Raw genomic sequence first — 26,518 nt, forward strand, 5'->3', positions numbered from 1 at the left:
AAATCGAGGAATATTCAAAAACCCAAAATACTGAAGAAGTCACGTCACGAAGTTATACTACCATAATCAAGAGAGTAACCTTTGAAGCATCGATCGAATCAAGGGTCAGCCTGGAAATCCCATGAACGCAGCATCGTCACGTTGTGAATCGAGAACAATCCTGGCGAAGGTAAAATCCTCGAGATCTCTTCTTTCATTAAGCGACACGCACGTTTCACGCACGGTCCCTTAATTATGGAGTGCGGCGCGATGAAAAGGACCGAGGGTGTCTTCCAGACGAATCTTCGGCTTAACGTCGAACGTTTTCCCAGGACAGAAAATCGTGATATAATCGCACGACGTGAGTCGCCTTGATCTTTGTTCGTCGAATCTCGACGTTGTCCCTCAGAAAGAACTCGATTCGTTCCACGAATCGTCTATCCAATCGTCAAGTTTTCCACTCTCCACCTTCGACTGCGTCAGAACTCGGAATGCTGTAATCGGTAGGTAAAGGGGAAGGAGCAGAAGGTTGGAAGAAAGAAAGAGTTCGATATTGAATTTCTCATTCGACTAATTTCTAAATTAGGTAACTGTTTAATTATCTATAACTTCGATTCTTTATACGAAGAGTTCGTTATCGAATTTCTCAATTAAATAATTGTCTAATTATTTATGTCCCTGCACCTCGATTCTTTCTTGGCATTCCGACAAGCTTATCGAGCGACCAACAAACGGTTCAATTGAGCATCTAATGAAATCGACTGGTAGAACGATGTCATCAAACGAAACAGTCACCTTTGATCCAACACCGCGAGCAACCCTCTACCTCACCGATGACGTCGATACGAGCTCGTTCGTCATCATTACCGCCCGCACTGCTAGTAATTAAAACTCTTGCCGGTGACAAACGAGCGTGAACTGATTTTTCTCTGTGAAGGAAGATGGATCGCGCGCGATCCGGCCTCGAACTCGCGGCCCTGCCATTGCCCGGAGAATTATTACAGCCGATATGATTTCTCCTGCTTCCGAATGCCGGGAATTCTCGACGTTGGCCGCATTTGTCAAAGCTAATCCGTAATTCCCGGCGAAGTGGGTCGGTCAATTGGGAAATATTGTAAGTCAACGCTGACGTCGAACGAATCGACGGGGAGGTAAATTCGAGACACGTTCCTAGCTGGATTAGATCGCTGCCAGTTTTTTGCTGTTCCTCCCTCTTTCTCCTCTTCTCTTTGGATCTGTCTTCCTGTAAGGAAATCTAATGACAGCCAGCCGAGTCGTGCGTGAGGGTCCAGGAAAGGAGTTTTGTTTATTGGACCTGGCGAGGGTTGCTGAGGATCGCGTGAAACGTTACGTGGAGATAAATTTCTTGAGCGTGTGCGATTCGCGAAGAATTCGAGAGAAATTCGAGAACTTTGGCGAAAGAGAATTATTTGGATTGTGAAATTCACTTGGTGGATTTATTAAGGCAAACATAGCACGAGTAGTTGGCGATTTCGGAGATTAATTTCAAAGTTCAGGGTCCTCGTCGAATATTAGGACAGGTATAACGACGCGCTCGTCACGAATGTTTCCATAAACATGTCAGCATCGTGGCAAATATCGAATATCGATCAGGGAACATTGGTCCGCCGTGTTTGCGGTCGAGTCGAGCGAGGATAATTAATTCAGTACCGGGTTACGTTTACATCGCCTGGCCGCGGGACGTTCTTTCCCCGATGACGACCACAGATAGATGCCATTTCTCCGATCACTAAACACGCGAGTGCTTTATGACCACGACACGACATTTAATTTTATACGTATGTATAAATTATTTGTTGTACAATTTATTCGTTTCTTCATAGAATTGAACTAGAATGTCGAAAGAACCAAATGCATTAAAGTACTATAACATTAATCGTTATACCTAAAAATAACAGGTAGATAATACTTACATACGAACTGCTCAGGCAAAAACATCCAACCTAATTAAATAAAATTCTAATTACGTCGATTTTATCAATAACGCATATTTATTTTGTAGAAGCCGCAAACAAAAAAATGTATCGAAATTTGAATCTCCGTGTCCTTAATGGACTCTGTGTATACTTGCAATTTATTTTTCCATGCAGTCTCGCACAATAAATCAATCAGATTATCCTCAACACTCGATCTGATGATTTCCCTTTCAAAAACAGCTTTGACGAAGTAATCCGATTTTCCCACCATTTGGGAGACGACTTGTGTTCAGAGAAGTAGTCTTTCCTCCTTTCCTCAATTCAAGGCCACACATTTCTGCCCGGTCTATCGAAAGCCATCGAGCATGCCACCCGTGCGTGCACAAAGTTCGCCAGTCGGTAAGCGAGACGCGTGATTTCGAGAAATATCGTAGATTATACATCAGCGTTTCTCGTTGAATGGCTTCGTGTTCAGTGATTCGTGAACCGCTATCTGGTCCACGTGACCGCACGACCCTTGGCCAAACCAGCACAGTGCCCCGATAATAGTTCTAACCGTGCAACTATATACGTATGGAAATGCCAGTACCTACGCAACCACGTGTACACGGTGTTCGCGAATTTTCTGCTAATTTCCCCATTATTTGCACGATCTCGTAGCCATTCAGGCGATTAAAATTGAAAACAACCCCTGTTCGTGGGGAAATCAATTTACATTGACAAATTAGAAGAAAATCCTTATCACGAAACAATGAAAATAATTGAGTGCGAGACACGAAATATTACAGAAAGGGAATTGTTTGATATGAAGGAAGAAGGTTAGCTTCTTTTCTATTTCAACTATTAACAAATAGTATGATGTTCAATGCGAATCAAATATTTTAGAAACACCCCGTAGCTACGAGTTCGCGTGTGTTCACCTGGAAACGCAAATCGATGCGCATGCATATGTATATGATGCGGTTATTATTAGATTTCGATGCGTAAAGGGCGATGGTGTTCCCCGTGAAAATGGGTTTTCTCCAAATCCCCGGATAGCCGTTACCTTTTCTCCACGAAACGAATTCAGCGCCTCAACAAGGATGTTTCTTCTATCTCGAGCTATCTCTCAAGTATAAGACGGGATGGTGCTTTTACACGAAATTCTGGACCAGGACATGTATGCACGTACATTGTGCCACCGAATAGAAGCAGCGGGGTTAACGTATCAGACTTGGCAAAGATTTAAAGGACCACGCGTCGCTTTTATCGGTATAAAATAGAATCGAGCGGTTCGGTTATTGTTTGATATTCAATTAAATCGCCAAGCTTCGATGTTTACCCGCGGATGAAAGCGGTGAATTAAACGTGCGACTGTACATGTATCGATATACGAACCCAGTGAACAACGAATCGGTCATGTAACAGTGGCGCGTTTCAATGTTGGCTTTGAGCTTCATCCGAATTCTCCCGTAACTCAGGCAAGACTACAATATCGTCGAAATAAAATCAAAATGGGGAATTATCTTCAGAAAGCTGTTATGAAACTTCTTCGAAAATAAATTACTTATTTCCGTGAGATTATTCATTACAAGTAGAGTAGGTAAATCGTATTGTAGAATCTAAACGAGATAATTCAGTCGACACGTGTATCGATAAGGTATAGCGATTGTATTAAGGCATCGAAACGATTAAACGCATAGAGAATCAGAATGAACGATATACGACAAACTTTCTCATCAAAAAACTCTACTTTATCTCGTCTGCTAGCCTCCATTGGAAATCCTTCATTTCGAAACTTCCACTCGAAACCAACACCAAGCTTGCTCCATCGTTCTCTGTAAGCAGCGCTAAATTAAAAGCGATAGCAGGCCAGGCGTAGCGTGAACGCGAGAGAAAAGCCCGCATTCGTATCACCGTCCGTGTGCACCCGGCCATTTCATTACCGCGAAATGGACAAAAAGCGTATCTGCTTACGGAGGCGGTTCGGTTAAGATCGATGATCGCCAGTGCAACGCAGTTGGGATGATGCATCGGGACCGGTGACCTGAATCCGTGAGATTAAAGGTTTCCGTTTGGCCATCGGCCGTAGTCTCCGCTGGGACGATACAATTTTATCGACTGCTGTCTCGCTCTGTGGCGAACGTTTTTCTGCATTACGCGGCCGCACCCCACGGGGCATAGTGCTCGGCGAATCTTTGAGCCGCTCTCTCGCAGAAACCGATCGTTCTCGCTCGTTTCGTGGATTCCATTGTTCAATTTGCGCGGCTTTTGTGCGCTCGTCGCCGTTCTTTCGACGATCCCATCGCGACGGAAAATACTCAACAGCAACGAGAGGAGGACAGAGACACGCGATCGTGGTCGTCGGCGAATCGTCGTTGAACGAAGTGTTTCGTTAATTGTACGAGCCGGAGGTCGAATCGCGACCTGGATATACTCCGATTCCCCGCGAACGCTGTTTGGGAACGTCCTGCACTGCCTGGGGTAGGTATGGAATATGGAGCTCGCTATTATACCGTTTGAAACAACAATCGGGAGACCAAACTGGACCGTGTTCAACATTCAAACGGACAATTTCCATATATTCGTTTAATGGTGAAAGATGGTGTTGAATATCGAGACTGAACATTCTATTTTTTCTTCCTTTTTTTTCTTTGAAGTTTTATTATTTTTATCTATTAGACTGATCGATGTACTGATAGGATAGTGGTTATCGCGTCTCTTCAAATGATTGCTAATCATGTTTTTTAAAAAATTTGTTCCTTTTGCGATTAAATAAACATCGACGAAAACCAAGATACGAACTCACTGATCAGATTCGAAAGCTCAAAAGTTGTCAGTATCGTAAAGACGTCAATGAAATAGATGTCAATGAGATTGTAATAATTAGAACACACGCAGACAATCTTAATGTGAAATCTGCTGACAACGCGTTGAATTTAAGAATCACTCTTTTATGAAAGATAAGAAGTCTGACTTATATTTTTTACCTGTCAACGAGTCAACGTTCTTATGTTTCTTACCAGTGCGCTATCTTAAATGCCAATGCTTCCTAGCGAAGAACAGCAGTTAGTGGCTAGAATTCCAATATTCTGATCTAGACGAAGGTCCGAAGTTGGAAACGGTGGGTGGAAAAAAATTCGTTCCTTCGATTAGTGTTTCGTGGAATTGGGAAGGTTTATGGAGGTAAACGTGGGAAGAGGAATACATTAAGAGCGAACTTCAAACTAGATTTCTCTTTTAGGGTCTTCAGAAGTTTTAGGATAGGAAACGCCCCCTGTCAAATCTTGCAGGTTCCGTCTACCTGCAGCTAGCTAATATACAAATGGTCAGACTTGCGTGGTCACGCACCAAGGAAACAGCACGTAAAGTTTGGTCGCGTTCGAACCAGTGTTTGCACCCCAGGGGACGTCGCCGAGGGTTTTGAACAGTCTGACAGGTTCAGCGATTATTAAATTGTGGAACAGTGTTCGGAATATTCCGTTAATAGTATGCTATTATTCGTCGGACAAATTTAAATGTATCTTGATAAGTTTGTATAAAAGTAAATCGAATATTAAAATTCATCGTTTGCGCAATGGAGACCATTTCTGTAGCGATACATTTTTTGGTTTATCAATACATAGATCGACCAATATCGACATACTTAAATTTTCAATATCGACTGAATCATTTCTATAGTATCAATCTACACAAGTACATTATGCTATATCTTACGAGTTTCTTACCTCGCCAATTCACATATTTCAAATTGTGATGCAATACGGAAATCTGATTAATTTGTATAGCAATTGATATAAAATAGCCTCTAAGAGTTTATTGTCTTATTTCTTCTTACAAATTACAAAACACTTTCTATATTCCATTATCATTAACCTCGTATTTTTACATAGATTTGCATCTTGCCTTTCCAATGAAACTAGTAATCCAAGTCGTTTCTCGAGTCACGGCATGCTACAAATTTTCTTACATGATATTGAAAGATGGCGTATGCGACTATCTGTGTATGTGTAATGTATAAAAATCGAAGGATTAAAACAAATTTAGGAGAATACAAGAATGTATTTACCTCTGTATTCGTCCCTCTCCTCCTATACATTCTCTTCTATTTTTTTTCACTCAGAGAAGTCTCCTCCTACCTCGCTCGAACGATTCAGAATCTCGCGATTCCCGTGAAATTCGAAAAGGACTCAGGGCAATCTCCAGCCTGCTCCTTGCAATGATATCTCGTAAAACGGAACAGAGAGGAAAGGTGGAGGCATCGAGCGGCCGGCGAGTCTCTTCAAAGAACAAGCGAAAATCAAGCACGCGTGTATCAATCTCGAGTGCCAATCTCGACGAGAAGCCTCTCTTATCTTCCTACCTTTGATATCAGAGGTCCGCCGTATGGTAGCGATGCTTTCTCATCTTTGGACTTTCGTCTGAAGCTGACTAGGGGTCCCGTATGTAGCGAACCCTCTCTTCATCTTTCTCGCTTTCTCCCCCTACGAGTTTAATATCCGAGCTTGCAGATCAAATTTCTTGCGTGTTTCCGTGTTGTCGAGGATTTCTTCGCCCGGCAATTTTACCCGCCAGTTTCTACGCGATTTTTTCACCTTTCTCTCCTTCCCCCTTTTTTAAGGAGAGGAGGACTAGAGGGTACTTCGTCACTTTTGGATAACGTGACACGCGAGTATTACGTCGGCTGAAAAATTTGAGGGTTCGAAGTACCTACGTATCACGTTTTATATAAAATCGTTGTTAAAGGTTGTCGTAAGTTGTTTGGAAGAATTTAGGAGTTGCAGTGATATTATATATAGTGCGGAGGTGAAGATTTTTATATAAAATATTGTCGGATTGTTTAATTTCACAGTTTCTGGTATTTCCACCTGTTTAAGTCAGACTGAAGTTAGAACTTGGGATTACGAAATAAAGACTGGGATATAGCTAATTATTTATACAAAATAATCCTCAGATATATCTCGCAGATACGAGGTATCTGTATCTTATGAACTCTTTTTATCTGGTCGATAAAATCGATGGAACGTAAATCTAGAAGTAGCAGGTACTTGCGCACTCTCAGGAAGGCCAATATCTGATAAGGCAATGGAAACGTAATCGGTAAACTTTCTAACTGATCTCCATGTGACGAGGCTTTCGAGCTGAATTGGAAATTTCCTTGTGCTGGAAACTTTGCTCGTCGAAACGTCCACAACTGACCGCGAATTCATTCGTTCCGAATCAGAACACGCACGCTTCGCAACAACAGTCGTAACGTTTTCGATCAACCGGCGAATCCACTGCAACAGCTAATAATTCCAAGTTTAATCGCTCTGAGAGTGAAAATTCTTCAAAGTTCCGAACTATCAGAGATCTATTATTCCCTCATTATTTAGTCTAGGTTAAAACGCTGTGAGCGGTCTAGGATGGGTGACCGCTCCGTGAGGCGTTGCCTAGGACGAGACGCGCCGAAGCCATTTTTTCGCCCTGGAGTTGGGCCACTCTGGGAAGCTGGATGGTCGAAGCACACAAGGCAAGCCTCCCTTGAATATCAATAAGGAGAGACAGCGCTAAGGGCAATGGCCCCCTAACGCCAATTCAATAGTCAGGAAGTATCAGGACTGGCTAGAACATGAGAACGCGAGAAGGGGTGCAACAGAAAGTTAATTCATAAGAGGTTCCTGGAGCACCCCTATCATACGCGTAGGATAGTCATCGTGGAGTTTTAGTCGGTAGCAGTCCGACACTACTCTGCTGTTACGCAATTATTGCAACAGCGGAGTGTCTATGAGGATTTCTCCACGTACAAAAAAAAAAAAAAATAAAAAAAAGGTTAAAACGCTCTATGTACCATTCTAGAACCGAAGCAAACTGAAACTTTATCATTTCCTTTGGCGTGGTCTCTCTTTTTCTTCGTTAAAAGAAATATCTTTAGTCGTTGATTCAACATAACTTTGCCTTAACTCATCCTATAGCATACCGAATATATTTAATTATCTCGATCACGTCCCCACAAAAAAAGTCCAAACGTTCGACAAAACAAATGCAACGTAGAGAAGAACAATGGGTCGTAAAAGATTAAAATTCTTCGACGAAGACAGTTCACAAGGCCACGAAGTTCGCGAAACCTTCGTGTCCAAGTGCAAAGCCTCCGGTCGAACCGGAAACGAGCAATTGTCGCGAGGCGTTCACGCGGTTCTTTCCGCCCTTTCTCCGCCTAAAGTGGAAGAAGGAAAGGGTCGAGGTCGAGTCGTGGCTGCATGAAAATTCAAGCGTCCATCGACGCAACTCCGTTCATTAAGTCTCGAACCCGCGTTGCTGCGTTACGAGGTCCGTTATCAGTACGATCCATAGCCCGTGAAATTACGATGAAACAGGGGACAGCGCCTTGTAATTTTACGACTCGCGGCCTACTTAACACCAGGACACAGGCAACGTGCGTTTCTCATAATCGTTCGTGATCTATTCGCGCTATTGCGGAAGGGCTAAACGATTACCACCGGTCGACGGGGACAAAGTCGTGCAGGAGAATACAATGCTCGTCCGTTGCACGATCTGATACACGACCGGCGACAAAATGACGGGTCTGTTTCGTGACCGGCCGACAAATGTTCTGAAAAACGGACAGGATCGTTCTGCGCGATGAACGACCGGCTGGGAACGTTTTTGCCACACCGACCACGGTGCGGTGTCCGTGTGTTTTGTCCGCGTGAAAAAGTAGATGTAACGTGGCTAGGAAGATGGCTGTTTCCGGAAAAAGTGGATCATTATAAGGTCTGCGAACAGGGATAGATCTGTTCTTAATTTGGAAATGATTAATTGTTCTCTTCCTTTCTTTTTTCTTTTTTTCTCTCTGGTTAAGCGTTTGGGATTTTTCTTTATTGATATCGCACTTCGACTATGGGCGTACAATATACGAGATATTCAAAGTAAAGTGCTCATTATAATATCGGAGAGGTGAAATTAATTTTCATAGCTGCAAAATTTGTTTTGTTTCCTATAGATGTGTTTATCGCTCTGTTTTATCAGTAGCTCTAATAAACTTGTATATAGTATATGAGAGTGCATATAATTTTTAGTATGCTTGTTCACAATTGAATATTCTATTTATTAGCTGCTATTTGTTTCACCAACTATTTAGTCGCATTACGTTTCATTGTGACAAAAATTTCTTTCATTTGAAACGTTAAACGTATTCGTTAGTTTCTAATTTATCTTCACTTGAATAATTCATTTCTTAATTCTGTCCCCGCGATTAGACGTTCAACTGCATTCTCTTTCGCTATAATATACTGATTGGTTCGAAAATCTGTTTTACACGTTTATTATGTTACAGATTCCGGTAGATGTATTCGGTGCAGATCCGGTAGATGATATGAAAATTCACGGTTTACATCGCCAACACAATTCGCACTTAACCACCGTTTCGAAAACGATGTCACAATGTCGATCGCATTTTTCTCCGCAACGGCGAGACGCGGTGAGTTAAGAGTGAATTATAACGGAGTGGAAAAACAAAGGGCAGACCGACGATAGGGTCGAGGGAGGGAGGGCGTCGAGGCGTGTACAGAGTAAAGATCCCTCGCGAACCTTTGTTTCTAGCTGGCTTGTCGCCTGTTTGCTTCCGCGACAGGAAATTAACAGCTCGGTTCCGCTCTCTACGCATCCCGTACCGTATTGTTCGCCGTGAAAGTAATCTGGGATTTGTCACGCTCGTGTGTGCCCCGATATTAGACAATCGTGCGACGACTCGACGATTCGACGATCGCTTCGCGACAGAAATTCACCGATTCCTTTGCAAGTTAGCGTGTTCCGTAGCCGCAATAATTCTCGCGAGTAAGTAGCAATTAAGTTCCGACAAGAACTTCCTTGTAATTGGCGTTCGGAAATTTCGCTACTTCGTCGCTTAGTAGTTCATTGGAAACCAGATAAAGGGATGATAAACAGAGTTTGCCTTGTTTTACAAGATCCAAGATTAAAACGGAACTGCGTGAAATGGAATAAATTCCGAAGTGAGAACGTCGTCGGTTAGGAAAATTGAATTTCAACCATTGATCGAATTATAAAAAGATTGACATTTTTACGTACGTTCCGTTAGAAATAAATTTTGGGTAGTTAACGCTAGAACTACCACACCAATCAAATAGACCGGTTTTACAATTCTATTTTAAAATTCCCACTTCATGTTATATTTTCTTTGCTCAATAATGTAATGACTTTCGCAACGATAACTAAAAGAATAATAGAATGAATTTTATTTTGTTTTTTATGTATTCGAACACTTATACCAATACCAGTCAAAATGACTGCTACTTGTCAAAGTGTAAAAGGATCCTGCAATCTGTTTATCGAAGCCCAATTAACTAGTTTCCTCGTTTTACGCAACTTTCCACACGTTTTTTTAATTTTTACCGCGTATCATTCAATATGATGATATCAGTTATCAGGAAAATTCCGGATCGATCGCCAGATGCTAACACTAGAAATACCACAGCAGTCAAAATGACTGGTTCTACAATTTTATAAATGTGTCAACCTTCGTTTAGGGATCATGGTCCCAGGTGAATTAATAATACCAAAAATCTACTACGTAACATGGAATTCCTTTTGTAAGAAGGTAATAAATCAATAAATATAAAAATATTCTATTATTACGTATTTTTTAAAGACCAATCATCTCGACTGGTTTTGGTAGAAATAGCTTCGTGTTAACTGTCGGTAGTTCTAGTGTTGATTAATTTTCTTTTTAAATTAGACGTAGTTTAGATATTTAACGTTTTCTTTTTAAATAAGACGGTAGGTAAGATTCTCGATAACGCAAGATCTTTGAAACACAATGTTAGTTCTTCGATCTAAGGTACTTTTACGCCAATTAACGATTCAAAGACTCTTACACCATGTATCGATTATCTTGCGACCAAACACTCTTCGGATCAGCAACTATTAATAACGCCATAATCTACGCACAGACTTGTGTTTCAAGCCAATAGACCGTAATAACGCGCACAACAACAACGATGAAAAATAACCGTAGCTCAAAATCTAGACGTTTCGTTTGTAGGAACAGAAATAATTCGAATCAAATTTATCGTACGACGTAAAGTGTAATCGTTAGATTATCTAGATTATCGCAACGTAGTTCCTATCGATTCAAAGCGAGGCAGAGTCTCTTAAATTCTCTCCCTCAGATTCGTAAAACAAATTTCACGCTACAAGAAAGCCAAAAAGCGCGTGTTACATTGGGAAAATATGCCGGCTGCTGGCCAAAATGACTGCGACGCGTTGGTTCCAATCAGATAATGGCCAACCGGCCGTAGAAAAATCGTGCTGGAAAATTAATCGTCGCGTTTATATCCCGTTTAACGTCTTCCTGGACGAACGAACCCGCGTTTGGCACCGTGTCAGCCTATCTTGCCCCCGCGTATTTTCATTTCAGATGCGTATTCCACGAACAGTCTCGATTCGTGGTTACCTTCCACAAAAGTATTTTGAAACACGGTTTTTAGATTAGGGTAAGTTTACAAGAAAAACAGAACAAATGCGTTTTACGGCAGACACGACGGAGTACTTCCGGTTAGGGAATCGCACGTTGCTGGTAGAATTTTGGGAAATGTTGACATGAAATTTATATTTCCTTTCATTCACGCTTTTACTGTGTTAGACGATTTGTCTCGTCACTTGGATTCTTAATCTTTTAATTGTAATAATTCCTTAATTTATGGACTCGTATGATTTTAATGTCATGATTTCTGTCATGATGATTGTCTTTATGATTGGACATTCAGTCGAAAATTATAGAAACTTCTAGTTGGGGTGGTTAGAGGTGGAAGGTTAAGCTCTTTTCCTTCTAAGAGATGCCGCGAAATTTGACGATACTGTAAAGAAGATTTGTGGTCTGTGAGATCTTCTAGATCTTCGCAAGTAGAAGCAAGAGTGTTAAGGGAAAAACTTGTTGCACAATAGGCAGCTTTGCTCTCATGAATCCATCACGGGGCGCCATGCTGACAGTTAATGTTTTTAAATCGCAATATTATCCTTTCCTTTGCACGCGATATCATGCGAGTACAATGATTTTGAAATATACTTTCTGATCAGCCATTCATGAGACGCGGCAACTTACACCTCACAGAATATAAATATAAGAAAATATTTTCCATAATTCTTTCCTTCTTTTTCCATAATTTGGAAAACTGAATTCCATAAAGCTTGCTCCTTATCAACGCCGCAAAGTAATAACTAACATTATTAACTTTCGCGTTTTTCACGTTAGTACAAAAATATCGTGACACAAGTTGCTTAATCTCCGATCGAAAGACAATTTTTATGAAAAACTAAGCTCGTAGCGAAGATAATTGATATTTCCACGTCGTATTTCCACGAATCGGAGAACTGAAGATTGTTTTAAGTGTTGTTCACGATCTACTTTTTGTTTATTACAAAGAAACGTAGTTGCTCGTAACGCTTAATTGTTTTTGAAAATGTGTTTCGAAATGGGAATTGATCAAGACGTTCGTTGTAGTACGATGCAACTTAATGTACTCGAACTATAGGACAGATACGGAATTTTAATCCCGCAAAGTAGGTCGATACCGGGTGAGCAAGTTTTAGAGTTATGTATTCAAAGTGAGCAGTTTGGTGTCGGGACCTTTTAGACTTGGTTCGCGAAACGGACTAAGAATTTATTGTCGGCGAACAATAAGAGAACAAAGTTCCGTTGTTAATTTGTGAAAACATTTTGATTACTCATTACTTTACCAGATTTGTACACGGAATATTAAACACTGGCATAATAAATATGCACGACGAAAGTATAATCGAATCCAACCGAAGAAATAACAATTAAACAAGAAATTAATTAAAGAACAAAATGAAGTAAGAAATAAAGAAACACGTATCCTTTGATATTCAATTTAACGTTCAGCTTAGGGGAATCAAGGATTATGACTGGAAAAAATAATAGAAAATTAATTAATTAATTGATACATTCGGTGCATCAAACATAGGATGATTCACGAAAGTATTTCAATACTCATAGAATACTTTATGAAAATACGAGATTGTGTAAATTTTAAACGAATCTGAAATATGTATAGAAATTGCGAGATATTTATTGCAAAAATTCACTTTGCAGAGATGACCGATTCAACAGTAAATTATTTGCTATATTAACCTGTTTCTAGCATGAATCTATTTCTAGACGCCGACCATTAAAAACTGAACTGATAGCAGATTTTAACGAGTTATAGTAAGCTCACTTAATATCCTACTGTTTCAAATAATCTTACGCAATTTCTCTCGCAATAAATTCATTACATTTACAATCTCCATTAAATTTTACTCAAAGTCAACCGTACGACCACCAAACAAATTATCAAATCTTCCGCTACGCGAATCTTAGTTGATTTACTATGGCCACGAATTGCCAAACAGAGAAGAGTCACTCTCGCAAACAGTCGGGATTATCAGTAGCAACGTTTGCCAACGTTGGAACACCCAGTAAAGAAGAGATCAGTCTCGTTCCGTGAGTCTCGTATACACGTACTCGTTCCCTTTGCAGCCGGTGGCGCGGTTTCAGCGAGCTAATTAACGTAAACACGGGGCCTTGGAGTCCCAAGAGGAAAGTTGGAGAAAGAGAGGAAGCCGGATGTTGGTCGCTTTGAAACGCTCACCAGCTACTTGATCACTTTTCGTCGAGAATGGACATCAGAGACGAGGTGGTTTCTCCTCGTGAAATTTTTTCCTCGGATATCTTCCGAGAACCAGCCTCTTGATTGTCACTTCCGGGGAACGTTTCACATCGTAGAACACGTTCCGGAAGGATGCAAGAAATTTGGACCAGATTCTCAGCTCAATGTAGGTACTCGACGGTTTGGTTAAGGCTTTTCTTTGTTTATTAGAGGATTTCCAAGAGACAGAAGAGCCGCCCTGGCTTTTGATCTTCCTTCTTTGCTATCCTCTGTTCTGTTTATGTGCCACGATTCAGGGGAACATACTCGGTAAACTGCAGTTGCACGATGAATGCCTCGTGTAAGAGAAGAAGATACATAAGTGTGGTAGCAGTGTTGGCTTTTAGTGAACAGCTTTTTTTCATGAATGAGGTGGTTTTTTGAGGAATAGGGCCATTTACGTTTCTAGAAGAGTGAAAAAGAAAAGAAAGATGAAAACCTTTGTGGGGTGTATGATGGTATAAATATTCAAACCCTCTGTTCTCTATAGATCAATTTTCCTTAAACTTTTTTAGCAGCATTTAAAAATATTTTTGGAATTGTTACTAGTTTTACTACAATTATTATATCTATTATGAAGATATTCATATTATCGCTGGATAGAGTAATTTCTCATACAAGTGCTTAAGAAAAAATACGTTTACGACAACACTTCAATCATGAAAGGAATATTTAAAACAATGTAATCAACATACACTGCTATGATTTATAATCCGCAATTAATATCCGCACGTCCTTCCAAATTAAAACTGACATCGAACCCTCAAAACCTAACTATAAGGAGAGATCAGGAAAACAAATATATCGTTAACCCTTCAACGATCAGCCCTTGAACAAGGAAACTATCGGTTCGCGAGTTTGCTCGACGGTAGAAACCTTGCTGGTTTCCGAAATTCCTATTGTTGGTCGTGTCTTGACGACGTGGCTCGTATAAATCCAGAGGGAAGAGGGTGATGGTAGACCGCCCCCGTCGGGTTTCACGCGTTAATGCCCCGGGAAAGTGCGGAGCTGAGGTCTGAAACAGATTCGTGTGACGAGGGTAATGAAAGGTTGCCGGAAAACACGAAGGGACCTCCGTCGTGTTGATGGAAAATATCTCACCGCGGTGGAGTGCCTTGATGGAAAGCGTTCCGCTGGACGATCCTTCGTTGTCTGACACGATTTTCGGCTTGCAAACGGAAGAAGGATAACGGCGAGAATGGGCGAACCTCTTCTGACCCATTATTCTTTGATGCTCTCGAACCTTTTTGCGTTACTTTGTACTTGTTTCTTAAATAGATCATTCTCGTTCTCTCATATTAAGCTTCCCACAAAAACGGAATCCCTTTCTGTTATAATTAGTTACCAGTAAATGGTACAAACGATGTCTTCAGGTTGTGATCGAGATTGTCATTTTCTATGCTGTCACATTATACATCGTTAACAGTTATTCGTTTATTTTTATAAATTCGGTTAGTAGTTTACTGTGAGTGCAAGTGTATTCTGAAAAATTATCGATACGTATGTCATTAACAAGAATTTCCATCGGGACAAGGTTCGCGTGTGCAAAAGGGATTAAGGAATTGTACAAGGAAACTTTAATTATCATTTATTCAGATTATATTACGGAATGGTTTAAGTAGAAATAAATTCGAAACCTATAAGAAGATTAATAATATTAGTCGAGCTTACCTCGTATTCAAGTAATCAAGTTCTCATAAAGAAGGATACAATAATTTCCCTACCGATTCAATAGAATTATTCGTAATGAATTTAATTGAAGACAGTAAGTTATTAAATACTGAAATATTTATTCAAAAAGTTAAAGTTTCCACGACACGAAAATTGATAATGTCGATACAAGAATAGAGCTCCATATGGTATCGGTGGATCGATTACCCAGATCCGGATCGGTGACTTTTCGAAACTCACCTAACCTCGTGAGGCAGCGCGCATCGAGACACGTCTATTTCCAGAGCTAGCATACCCGGTGGTAAATAATGGAAAGGATTTCCCTTCCGACGACACGTCTCGTGTCTTCATTTTACTTGGAAAACCGACTGGCTCGATCGATTTCTCGTCGCCGTGAATCGGATCCCGCCGACAACGCAACGTCTGAAATCTAGGTCGGCCGCCTCTTATCGAGCTTTTTTTCTCAAGAATCGACGGAATTGAAATATCTCGGGGACTTAGGAACATCATTTCGATCCCAAAAGTGGGCGAATACGTTGCAAAAAGTTCCTTTTCACTTAAGAAGATCAGCAATCGAGTCGCAGACATAATCGCCAGTATTTTTACCGAATACCGTAATTTTATTAATCGTGGAAATTTTTATTCTCAATCCTTTTTCTATTGTGGAACTTTCTGGGGAACGCATTCATAAGACAAAATTGTGATTTGTATGAATTGTGTTGGGAATCGGAATCCTTTTAGAAATCTCGGTTTTCACGTCTCAATCGATAGTTATAACGTATCAAATGTTACAATATCTGAGGCTCTTAAAAAAGAAAGAAACCTTCGTCTTTTTACGTTTATAAAATGAATCGAAACTTTATAACAATTCCGCCATATAATTAGAAGATACATTAGATTCCACGTTGTGTTTACCACAAACGCGTATTAGCAATTTTTCCAGGAAGCTTTTCGATCATAAGCGATATTATAATTGATGAGGGTCGGAAGGAAGCTGAACTGAAAATTTAATTACACTATGTAAATAAATATGTTGTTCGATCTAATCGTCAATTAAATTCCGCATGCATACATCGTTTTCCACGCACGCGTAATTTAAACTTACCCAGCCATTGCGATTCGATTACATCCCGCGCCGATATTTTACGGGTTTAATTAATATTTCGCGAAAAAGAAGGAGACACGAAATGGACGAAGGGGGAGTGGGAAGCAAGCAGGAAGTCGTCTATTTCAAATTGTATCGATTCGAATAAAGTTGGCCGTACGTTGGCCGCAGCCAAAATTATGTTTACAACTATCGGACGCAATTTCCGTGGAATAATTACGGTTTAATCGATATACCAACACGACCGTAGCCGAAACTTTTCCCGCGGACGTTCCACGCCACCATCGTATTTGTATTTACGCTGACGCACAATTAATAAGCGTACGTCATCACTTTTCACGCGGAACGTCGAACGTCGATACCATTAATTGGCCCGAATTCCCTTTGACAAATTGCCCTCGTCACTCTCGTTCGATTCTCCGAGGTAAACGATCCTGGAATAACGGGCAACTCTTTTCGTTCTTTCGAAATTCGATCTTAATGCTTTTTCGATAACAAAATCCTGAATTTTTCACGTTTTCTTTTTTCTTTTCGCGACATTTTCATTTTTAATTCCGAACTATTTAACTTCAAGCGAAATTTCAAGGTGAAATAGAAATGTGACGAATCTTCTAACCTTCCATCTAGCACATTGACAGAACGTTTTTTGACAACGTTTCGACATTTAAGCACGATATGAAGTTTCTTCGGTGGCGTCAGTCGGTCGAGTCTGGGGGATTTACGAGATTCGGAAAGAATCGCTCGCATTATCCAAGCACTTTTACGTTACCTGACCATCTGTCTCGGGCGTACGCGTCATAAACGCGAGACCTTACCACGCCTTCTGCCGCGTACGAATTTTATTATACATCTTATGGCGCCATTTGTTGCTGGGACCTTTTTATTGGTCACGGTTCGTAGCACTTGGGAGACTTGTTGCGGAAAGATTGAAATTGCATGGATGTGGATGAAAAAGCAAATTTCTAATCTTATCGTCTACTTCGGCAGACATTTTCGAGTTCCGAAGAATTCTACGTGTTGATTTTGTTACAATCGTTTACGTGGCGAATTTCATGGCTGAATGAGCTACTATGAGTCACAGTGCGTATCGTTTTATGAATCATATTAAATCTTTTTTTCGACTAGTCTATCATGATATCATAAATTTCTTAGAATCAGATAGAAAAAAACAGTATCGTTTTCTGAGAAAATAAAATTATTTTTAATTAATTCGAGACACTCGAAGAACCAATATTCTCTGCTCGTGATTATTCGGTAGTCAATGCACGTTGCTTGAATGATTAGAGTTTGGAACACATACCGAGTAACTTTTATAAAACGATCGATTAAGATTTCTCCAAAGCGGGAAGAAATAGGAAAAAGTCGATCGAACAAAAAATACACCGTTCCAGAAGAGAAATCTTTTCATGTATACGGCGACGTCGTAGGTGGCGGCGTCCAGGTGATCTCAAAGCTAACTCAATCTTCTTCAGTGGAACCGTATATTTTTTATACACCATCCTATTCATTCTTTATTTCTCTGAAAAATCGTATTAAGATACTTGGATGGAAAAAATGTTTGGTTTAAAAGACATTTTAATGTTAACGTTGAAAAACTTATCGCATGAAAGACAAGGAAAACGTAATCAAGAAAAGTATATACCGCGCTGTCTTTCTAACAACCATCTGTCATCCCCAAAAAATGATATAACGGAAACGAAAGTGCGCATTGCTCGAATAAAGCAGCATATATTTTACAAATAGCAAGAAATCCTTACTCGTCTTTTACAGCCGAAGTTAGGTACAAACTTATGTAATAAGAAATGCATCGTTCGAATAATTATGAGCAGTAGAGTACAACTACATCACTCACATCATTTTCAGCAATAAATTACTACCAACCAACGTTTTACACGAGAGACACTATTGTCAGAATAAAGTACGTACAAAACGTATGTAGGCGAAATTCGCGTTCCCATTCAACGTTTCATATTCCACGGAATGAAAACGTTCTTGTAACGAGGTCGTATTACGAGTCAGTTCTCGAGCGTGCACACGCGTTCGTTTGTCAGAGCCACTCGGCGAGTAATATTGTCGCGAGCTCTTCGCCGATCGAAGAACTTTTTAATCTTACCGCGGCGTGAACGAGCAGATGCTTTCAAGCTTTTTGTTCGACTCGACTCAACGCCGGCCCGCCTCGAGCTTTCGATCGAGAATTTTTCCTCTTTCGCCGCGAACTTTCGCTCGAGAGATTTCGAGCAGCGCCATTCGATTTTCCTCTTTCCCCTCATCTTCCTTTCTTTCCTTTCTTTTTTACTCAACTTCCTTCTTCTTCTTCCGAATGGCGACGTATTAACGACGAGTTAACCGAGATGAACTTCTCGCTTTTTTCATCCGCACCGTTTAATCGAGTCGTGCCACCTGTCTCGCACAAGGAAGCAACGAGCGTCTTCAGCTTCGAACAATTTACACTCTGCTTTCTTCAATTCTTTAACTTGGATTAAAAATACCATAGGAATATTCCGTACAGAAATTGATGTAAAAGAAGACCTTATCAGCGGGTTGTTCTTAACCATTGAGTTATGATTTCTTTAAACATTTCGACCTAACGCCGGGTCGTAACTATCAATCGAATCTCGTATTCGGTTCTTGTCGTTCTGACATAAATAATCGTACAGTGTATTGTTTGAACGATATCGTATGACAAAACCTATATATGTGTGTACAAGTGACGCCTCGCACAAAGATTCTCTCCAATATCACCGATTCTCAATCACAAACAAAACCAAAATGGACCTACAAAGCAAGAAATCCACAAAGGGATCCATCAAATCCCTTAAAACCTTGGTATCGTCAAAGAGAAGGAGGATGCACGTGTAGAACAATATCTGGAGAAGCGAGGCCACGGTCTGATCTCCGGTTTCCGGCTGCAATCGAACAGGGCAGCTTTCGTCGAAAAGCGGAACGTCAATTTCCTCGAAGCAACGGCGACTAGCGACTGTCCATCCATTGCAAGAAACGCCTGAGACACGGAATCTTGCTCTGGCGCGATTTTCACGCTGGATTTGTCGATTCCGTGAACGCGTCGATTGTTTCATCGCGTAAAAAGTTTTTCGGTAGTCGGGCCAGCCGAAGTGGAACCAGCCGCCAGACACCGGAAGGGGAGGAATGCGGGCCACTGCGAGACGGGAGACACGGTTTTGCCCGTGGAAGGAAAAAGTTCGGCCCGATTAAGTCGAAACGAGCGACGCGAGTCGACGTCTCTTTGGCTACTTTGCCCCGAGACGTCGGCGAACTTTCGGTTCGGCGAGGAAGGATCCCGGAAGCAACGACGTGGCGTGTCTCGACGAGAAATCTCGCGTCCAAAGCATCCTCCAAAATGCCGTTGCGCTTCACGGATTAAAAAACTTCCGGCCCCGTGTAAACGCTTGGAATGACAAGTTCTTGCGGCCGACCAGGAAAACTGGCTTCCGTGCTACGCTTGCGAATTAATTCGCCGATTAATACCTTGACTCGTGCAAGCTCAGTCGTTTCTGCTTAGCCAAATGTTTCCGATATTGAACGAAATTGAGTGTATCGCGAGAAATTGGATGATTTACGGCATGTTGCGACGTAATATAGAAAGTTTGTCACATGGGAACTCGGTTTACGACACAAGTTTATTCAATGTATGAGGAGATGAGCATTGTTGGAGGTTCTGTAATTTTACTTTATGTTCTTCTTCGCCGCGTAATGATCGGATAAATCGGATAAAGAATTTCTTAATTTTCATAGCAGAATATAATCGAAGGGGATTCCATTGCGATGAAATCAAACGATTCATCGAAACGGAACTCTGTGATTCACCGTAATAAAGACGCGTGAAAATGACTTTGTCGATCATCATTGAATAATTTAATAGCGCAAGAAACCAACTCTAATTCCATCAGATGACGTGGTTGCAGTTGTAGAGCATATTTTTAACAAGACTCAACCGTCAAGTTAAGATTACCAAAAAAGACTCGACTATTGCAACTACTCGATCAATACCAGTTATCGAAAGTATTGAAAATAGTAAAGCCATCATTCACATCACGAAACAGCACACATTCACATTCCATTTTCAGTCCCCGAACTTTTACCAAATCACTCAGCCATCCAATTCATGGCAACCCCTATCTCTAAGAAATAATCTGCCTAAAAGAGAGCACAAAAAAGCTCTGTCTCCTCCCGTTTGTATAAAAAGAGTCGATGCGGGAGGCTGACAAAAAGCGGCGATTTTTACGCGATGACTAGCCCCATAGACGAGTAAATTCGTCAAAGGCGAAGGCAATTCGGCCGTGTGTTCCACTCGTGGTCGAGCGAACTGTGCAGTTCACAACTCGAAGGCCGAATTTTACCATGGGATTTTTTCATCTTTCGAGCGCAAACGAAGCGGCAGTCGCTTTCACGAGGGCGATTCTCGTCTTGACGCGGCGCATGAAGAGCCTACCAACGTTGAGGGATGGAGACGCTTGTCTTTCAGCTGCGTTCTCGTTCCGACAGCAGAATTCCGGATAGCCTGGACGTTGAAACGACGTGTCTGCAGAGATTTCGTTCCGGATACCCTTCCCGTAACGCTCGAACAACTGGGTGGGGGCGAGGAAACGCTCACGTGCGTGCACCCGCCGGAATCGGGAGCGATACGCAACCTCGAGGGTGAGGCTTTGTGCCAAGCGTGAAAATGTAATTTTTAGCGCGACCTTCCCTGCTAGCGTGGTTACCGCTCGTGGAATATGTTTTTGCCGCTTTACGCTATCTAAAGAAAAAGCTGAAAGGAAATGCCGAGTCTAAAGACAGAGATCTTTTGAATTTCTTACGACGTTACGGAGATGGTTTTCATCTGTTAAATATAAAAATGAAATTACGGAATTCTATTTATTTAACTATGTCTATCTTTGTAACAAATTTGGAAGAGCAAAGATGCATAGATTATATGCAAACGTATGTAAAGTATGAAAAATTGCAACTATTTTCACAGAACTCTCCTCCCACTTCTCAATCATATTCGTGTTCGTAGATATCTCATACGCACAACACACATCCTTGCCACGCGCAGGCAAATTTCCACGTGGCACTGTGCATCCTATTTCACCTCGTTACTTCTCTCTCGTTGTCGATACTTTGGTATACAAATTCGCTCGATTCTTCATCGTTCATCATCCACACGAATCTTCTCAAGTTCACCAAGTTTCGACAGTAATATTTTTACATCGCCTTATTGAATTACTGCAGACGGTAAAACACAGACGAGTACCTTCAGGAAGCTCCACTGGAACCAGGAACCGGAACAACGATCGTGAAAGGAGGATCGGTGTTTTCGCGGTGCGGCGACACGCAGATCGGCGCAGACCAAACACGGAATAATACACAAAGGCCGAAGCTCGAACAGAGGGTTGGAGGGATCGCGTTTTATTTACAGCGTGCGCGTGTGCGCGTAACCAGCGGCATTAATTGCAAAATCCCGTTTAAGTGTTAACGTAACGTTTGCTTAGGTAGGGAAATTTTGGTCAGAGGTGCACTTAGTCGACGGTACATACGGAATTTAGTTTCTGTATCGCGTTACCACGGTAACAGACCTGGCCTGACCGTATCCCGTTCTGTATCCAGTCCATCCTGCGGTCGGATAGGCCGATCCCCTCTGAGTTTCGGGATGACGTCAACAGAGAAAGGCGGATACGAGAATGAAACGATGAAAAGGGACGAGAAACGTGGACAGAGAGACAAAAGGCAAAGGGACGAAGACAAAGACGCGGCGAATGGGACTAGTTACGAGTGCGCCGAGATAGAGAAACCGAAGGGAACAGAGACGATGAATCGTTGCGGAAACTCCGCCGGGAGAAAGCGTTCAGGTAAAATCGCGAGAAACTGGACAGTTTCCTTGGCATCCGCCAACAAACTCCTCGTACCACGGCTTCGTTCGCTCTTTCCTACCTACGAGTTTTCCCCGTGCTGGCTAACGGTAGACTGGATAGGGTGATCGCTGCCAAAAGGGTGGGAGAACACAGGATGAGACAGAGAGGTCGCGTTAACGCGATAAAACGACGCTGACGCGAATTATTATGCGTCGCAGGTTGCGATCTCTGGTGACGGGGGTGGATGAGAAGGAGACAGTGTAAAGCGATCTCGAGATGGGGACAATTGTTTGCATCGTTCAACTTGGCGAAAGTATGATAACGATCCGTGGTTTGAGGAGACGAGGAAATTTAGATGCAACGAATATTATGCGTTTATATACGCGGAATTAGCCAATTTGAATAGAAAAATTTACGTTACTGGATAAATTGAATTTCTGATAAATGATATAAAGCGAGCTCTTACAAAATGAAACAAATTAATTCGACCAACACTTTTTCATCGTACACTACTACGATGCTCGAACCAGCATATCTGTATGTTATCTTATCTAGCGTTCTATCATGCTCGATAACCTCAGTGAGCACTAATTGCCTGAAGCCTCACATGTTTTTCAACGATATTTGAAAAAGAAACTTGGCGTTCTGTCTCATGCTGCGATCTACCACCTGTACGTACGTAGATTTTGCCTGGTTGGCTACGAATTGCATACAGCCAGGTGCCCTCGGTGTCTAAGAGGCCGTAACGTAAAACGAACGGTTGCACGACCGTGCACGACGAATCACGGAACTGTGCACGAGTGCGACACGGTATTTACATTTAATAGAAAATCTCTCAACGGCGATCCTCTTGCACAGGGCGATGGATCCGTCGTATCGTAATTCAATAACGCTGAGTGCGCCGCGCCGGCCAATAAGAGTGGCGTGCAGTCGCTAGAGGAAATGCATACCGATCGACGTTCTCCTCTTTCGGCCTCTCCCTCTCCTCCATTTTCGTTTCGCATCTCCCATTCGGCCCTTTCGATTCGTTTTTCCGCGCGTACCCTCCCGCAAAACATATCCGGCCTGTATCCTTTGTTCGCGTCGCCATAGGCGAAACAGCAACGCCTGATGGGTTTAATTATGATTAATGCCCGTTGCCGGAATAGATTCCCTCTGGTTATTTCAAGGTGGATCGAAGGATTTTTACGGGGGATCCTTTTGTTCCGTCGTTTCCCCCGAAACAACGCCTGGAATGGGAGGCTAATGGACCGATGCCTTTCAGACCGTAATGAGAGTTTAATTGGAGTAATTGCTGCCCCCTGTTTCGTTCCCCGTATTGTTTCACATTGTTTGTGTAACTTTCAGAACGCGTTTATGAAGTGTGAATCTGCTTTTCATTCGATTCGCGATTGGCTGCCTGCAGCGCGACCGTGGCAAGTAGAATTACTACGTCATGGGTCAGACAGGCTGCGCCACTGAACGTCCATTAAATTTCAAACTCCTGCCTCTACCTTCCTTTTCACGTGTATTCCAGTCGTGGAAAATATATGTTCGAAAAATCCTTGTTTCCTTATTTCTCGCATACGCAAGATACTCCATGGCAAGTTTTACACGTTATACGAAAAAATGTTGCGAACTTACTTCGCTTTGATGCGTTTTTGAGATTTCAAAGCGATCTTCGGTCTCTGAAAGGGTATTACGTTTCTCCCTTTAAGTAAACGCGTAGTTTATTCTCTCACGAATTCATCGATCTGAATCTACTGATTTTTCAAAATCACCTATGGTCATCTATTTTAAATGCAAGATTTGTTGAAATTCCAAACGCCGAATTACTCTGTGTCATCTTAAACTCGTTCCATTAAACCGTTATTAGACATCGTTTCGTCTGATCGTAATTAAACGAAGAACGTAATAACTCGAAAATGAAATACTCGAAACTTCTCCGAGCGGCGCGATGTTAATCCAGTAGTTCGTGTACCAGAGCCAACGGAATAATTCACGAGAACGTCGTGCCAATACGATCAAGTCACTGGACGATTTTAACACGAGGATCGTTCGCTCGCGATTAAGAACAGGTACGAGCAGCTCGATGCTTGCAAGCGGCGCCGATGAATTTTCCATCCAGCAGACCGTCACTGTGAATTTCGCGGCTGCGAAATTCTCGGCCGCGACGCGAACGGAATTTAACGCTTGACGCTTTATTGGATACATCTTAGCGACCGGGATAACGCCCCGTTACGCCGAGCGTAACGCGTTCTCGTGACACGTTTCGTTCGTTCGGCATCGAGAACGAGTAGCAGAGCAGAGAGCAGACAAAGATAGGATTTTCGTTCTGGCGGTCCATAAAACGCGGCAGAGAGGCCGGCCAAGGTGCCCGTGCTGTAAAAAACTATATAATACTCCCGGTTAATTTTTAAAGCACCACTTACGCCCGGAGGCGAGCCCCGCGCTGGCGGAAGTTTCGTTATCCCCGCCCGTGAAACACACCTTTTTTAATAATGCTGTAAAAACCCTCTCAACCTCGCTGGGAGCCTCTTGGAAAATTACAATTTTCTCTCTCTCTCTCTTTCTCTACTCCGTCCAACCTGTTTCTTTTTCCACCCTCTCCCCTTTTCTCGTGCCATCGTGTGTATCCAGCATGTAATGATTCGACCGTCTCGTTTTTCCTTTCTGCCTTGAGAGCTTCTAACGTTCGTAATCGATAAAAACAAGAACGAAGGACGAGTACGTGGGCGAATCGATTTTTACCCTCTGCCTTGTAACAATGTTTAACGGTGATTTTTTATTTTGGTTAATTGATAGGGGCGTTCGAGTCGTAGATACTTTAAATTCTTCAATTGTTTATCAGATCATTCGTTGGTCAGGTAATTCTGTAATCACAAAACTAGAGGATAATGAAGGCAAATTAATTTCGAAAGACTGGCGATTCGAACGAAGGATCAGGTCATCTTTATCGAGTAAAAAGTTGAAAGTCTTGCTAAGTATCTCATACTTACAGTGTGTATGATATATTTTCGATCAAAATTTGAAGATCTTGTTAGTAACTTATATAAAATATCGAAGATAGAATATAATATAGTTAGAAATTATAAAACATGCAGCAAACTTAAAAAGTTTTAGAATTTTAAAAATTCGTAATCCATTAAGCGTCGTAGTTGAAAATTTACAAAATTTTTCAAAAGTCTCACGTATCGAAGCATATTCGAAACGATTCGAATCTTTCAGCTTTCAGCGTTTGAAACGTTTCAAAGCGTATAACTAACTGTATGTCAAAATGTCACATGTTATTTAGAGAATAGTGAAAGTAGGCGGAAATGTTCTTTTTATCACTGCACGAACGTACGTTTTAATAAATCTTAAAAGGGAGCGAGCATCGCTTCGGCTGGCTATTAGCCTTCTTGGAGGTAGCTCCGTTGGGAATTACTGAATGGCGTGGAAGTAACGCCGTCGAGTTTCTACTTGTACAAACTTTGCCTAGTGGAATGCACAGAAACGCTTAGTTAAGCAGAAATAAGGCCCTAAACGTTGCTGCTAGATTAAATATAAACAGCAACGAAGAAGGTACAAACGAGCCCTGGCAAGGATTCGCTCGTTGCTGCTACTTGCTACCGGGGCTTCCTTTCAGCCTTCGTCTTCGCAGAATATTGTGTCGCTGCAATAGTCGCGACCCATCAAAATTATCTCGGGAATACGATTATTATGCTATTTTAGCCAAACGACTCGGGAAAGTTTGACTAGGAAGTCGTTCGAATGCTCGTGAATCCAGCAACTATTTTAACCAATATAATTTGTAATTTTGTGTATTCCTAGATTCATTCATAAAAATAATTTCTGTAAGTTTATTTATTAAAGCAGAAGAATGTATACAAGGCTTATAAATTCGAAAATAAACTTTAAAAAATATTTCCAACGTGATCACTCTTCTCTGGCCTTAAAATGGCGTTATACAATTAGTTTACGTTCTGAGTGGCTTAATCGTATACCTTTGTTAGCCATTACGATATTCGACGTTCTCTAGTACTTGGTAAATATTCGTGTACGTCTTTCTTGGATAGTTTATTTCATTTTCCAACACTGTTTGCCCATGTAATCGTCATTTAATCATCTCCAACCTTTCTCCCGTTTATTTTCCACTCGACACTTCGAAGAAACACGAGTAGCGATAAAAAATTCATGGAAATTAGGATTCTTGACAGGCAGATTGCGTAATTAAAAGTTTCCTTCCGTTCGAGAACCTTTTAAAATTAATTGGACAAGTTTCCGGAGTTGCAGCCGGGCTGGGAACAACGAGGAACCTTGGCCACGACC

The 26,518-nt window shown here is 41.6% G+C and overlaps 1 protein-coding gene across 1 annotated transcript in view; it reads left to right on the forward strand.

Annotated features, from left to right (window-relative positions):
• The window catches only part of LOC117230142, a 145,532-nt gene that overhangs the window by 46,627 nt on the left and 72,387 nt on the right, over positions 1-26,518 (forward strand). Inside the window, exon 2 of the mRNA XM_033487265.1 lies at positions 9,211-9,354. Within this exon, the coding sequence (XP_033343156.1) occupies positions 9,250-9,354 (105 nt within the window). The 5' untranslated portion in view covers positions 9,211-9,249. The remainder of the gene's footprint in view (positions 1-9,210; positions 9,355-26,518) is intronic.

This window comes from Bombus vosnesenskii, unplaced genomic scaffold (assembly GCF_011952255.1).
Source record: "Bombus vosnesenskii isolate JDL3184/JDL3185 unplaced genomic scaffold, Bvos_JDL3184-5_v1.1 scf7180000013266, whole genome shotgun sequence".
In the NCBI taxonomy this organism is placed as follows: Eukaryota; Metazoa; Arthropoda; class Insecta; order Hymenoptera; family Apidae; genus Bombus; species Bombus vosnesenskii.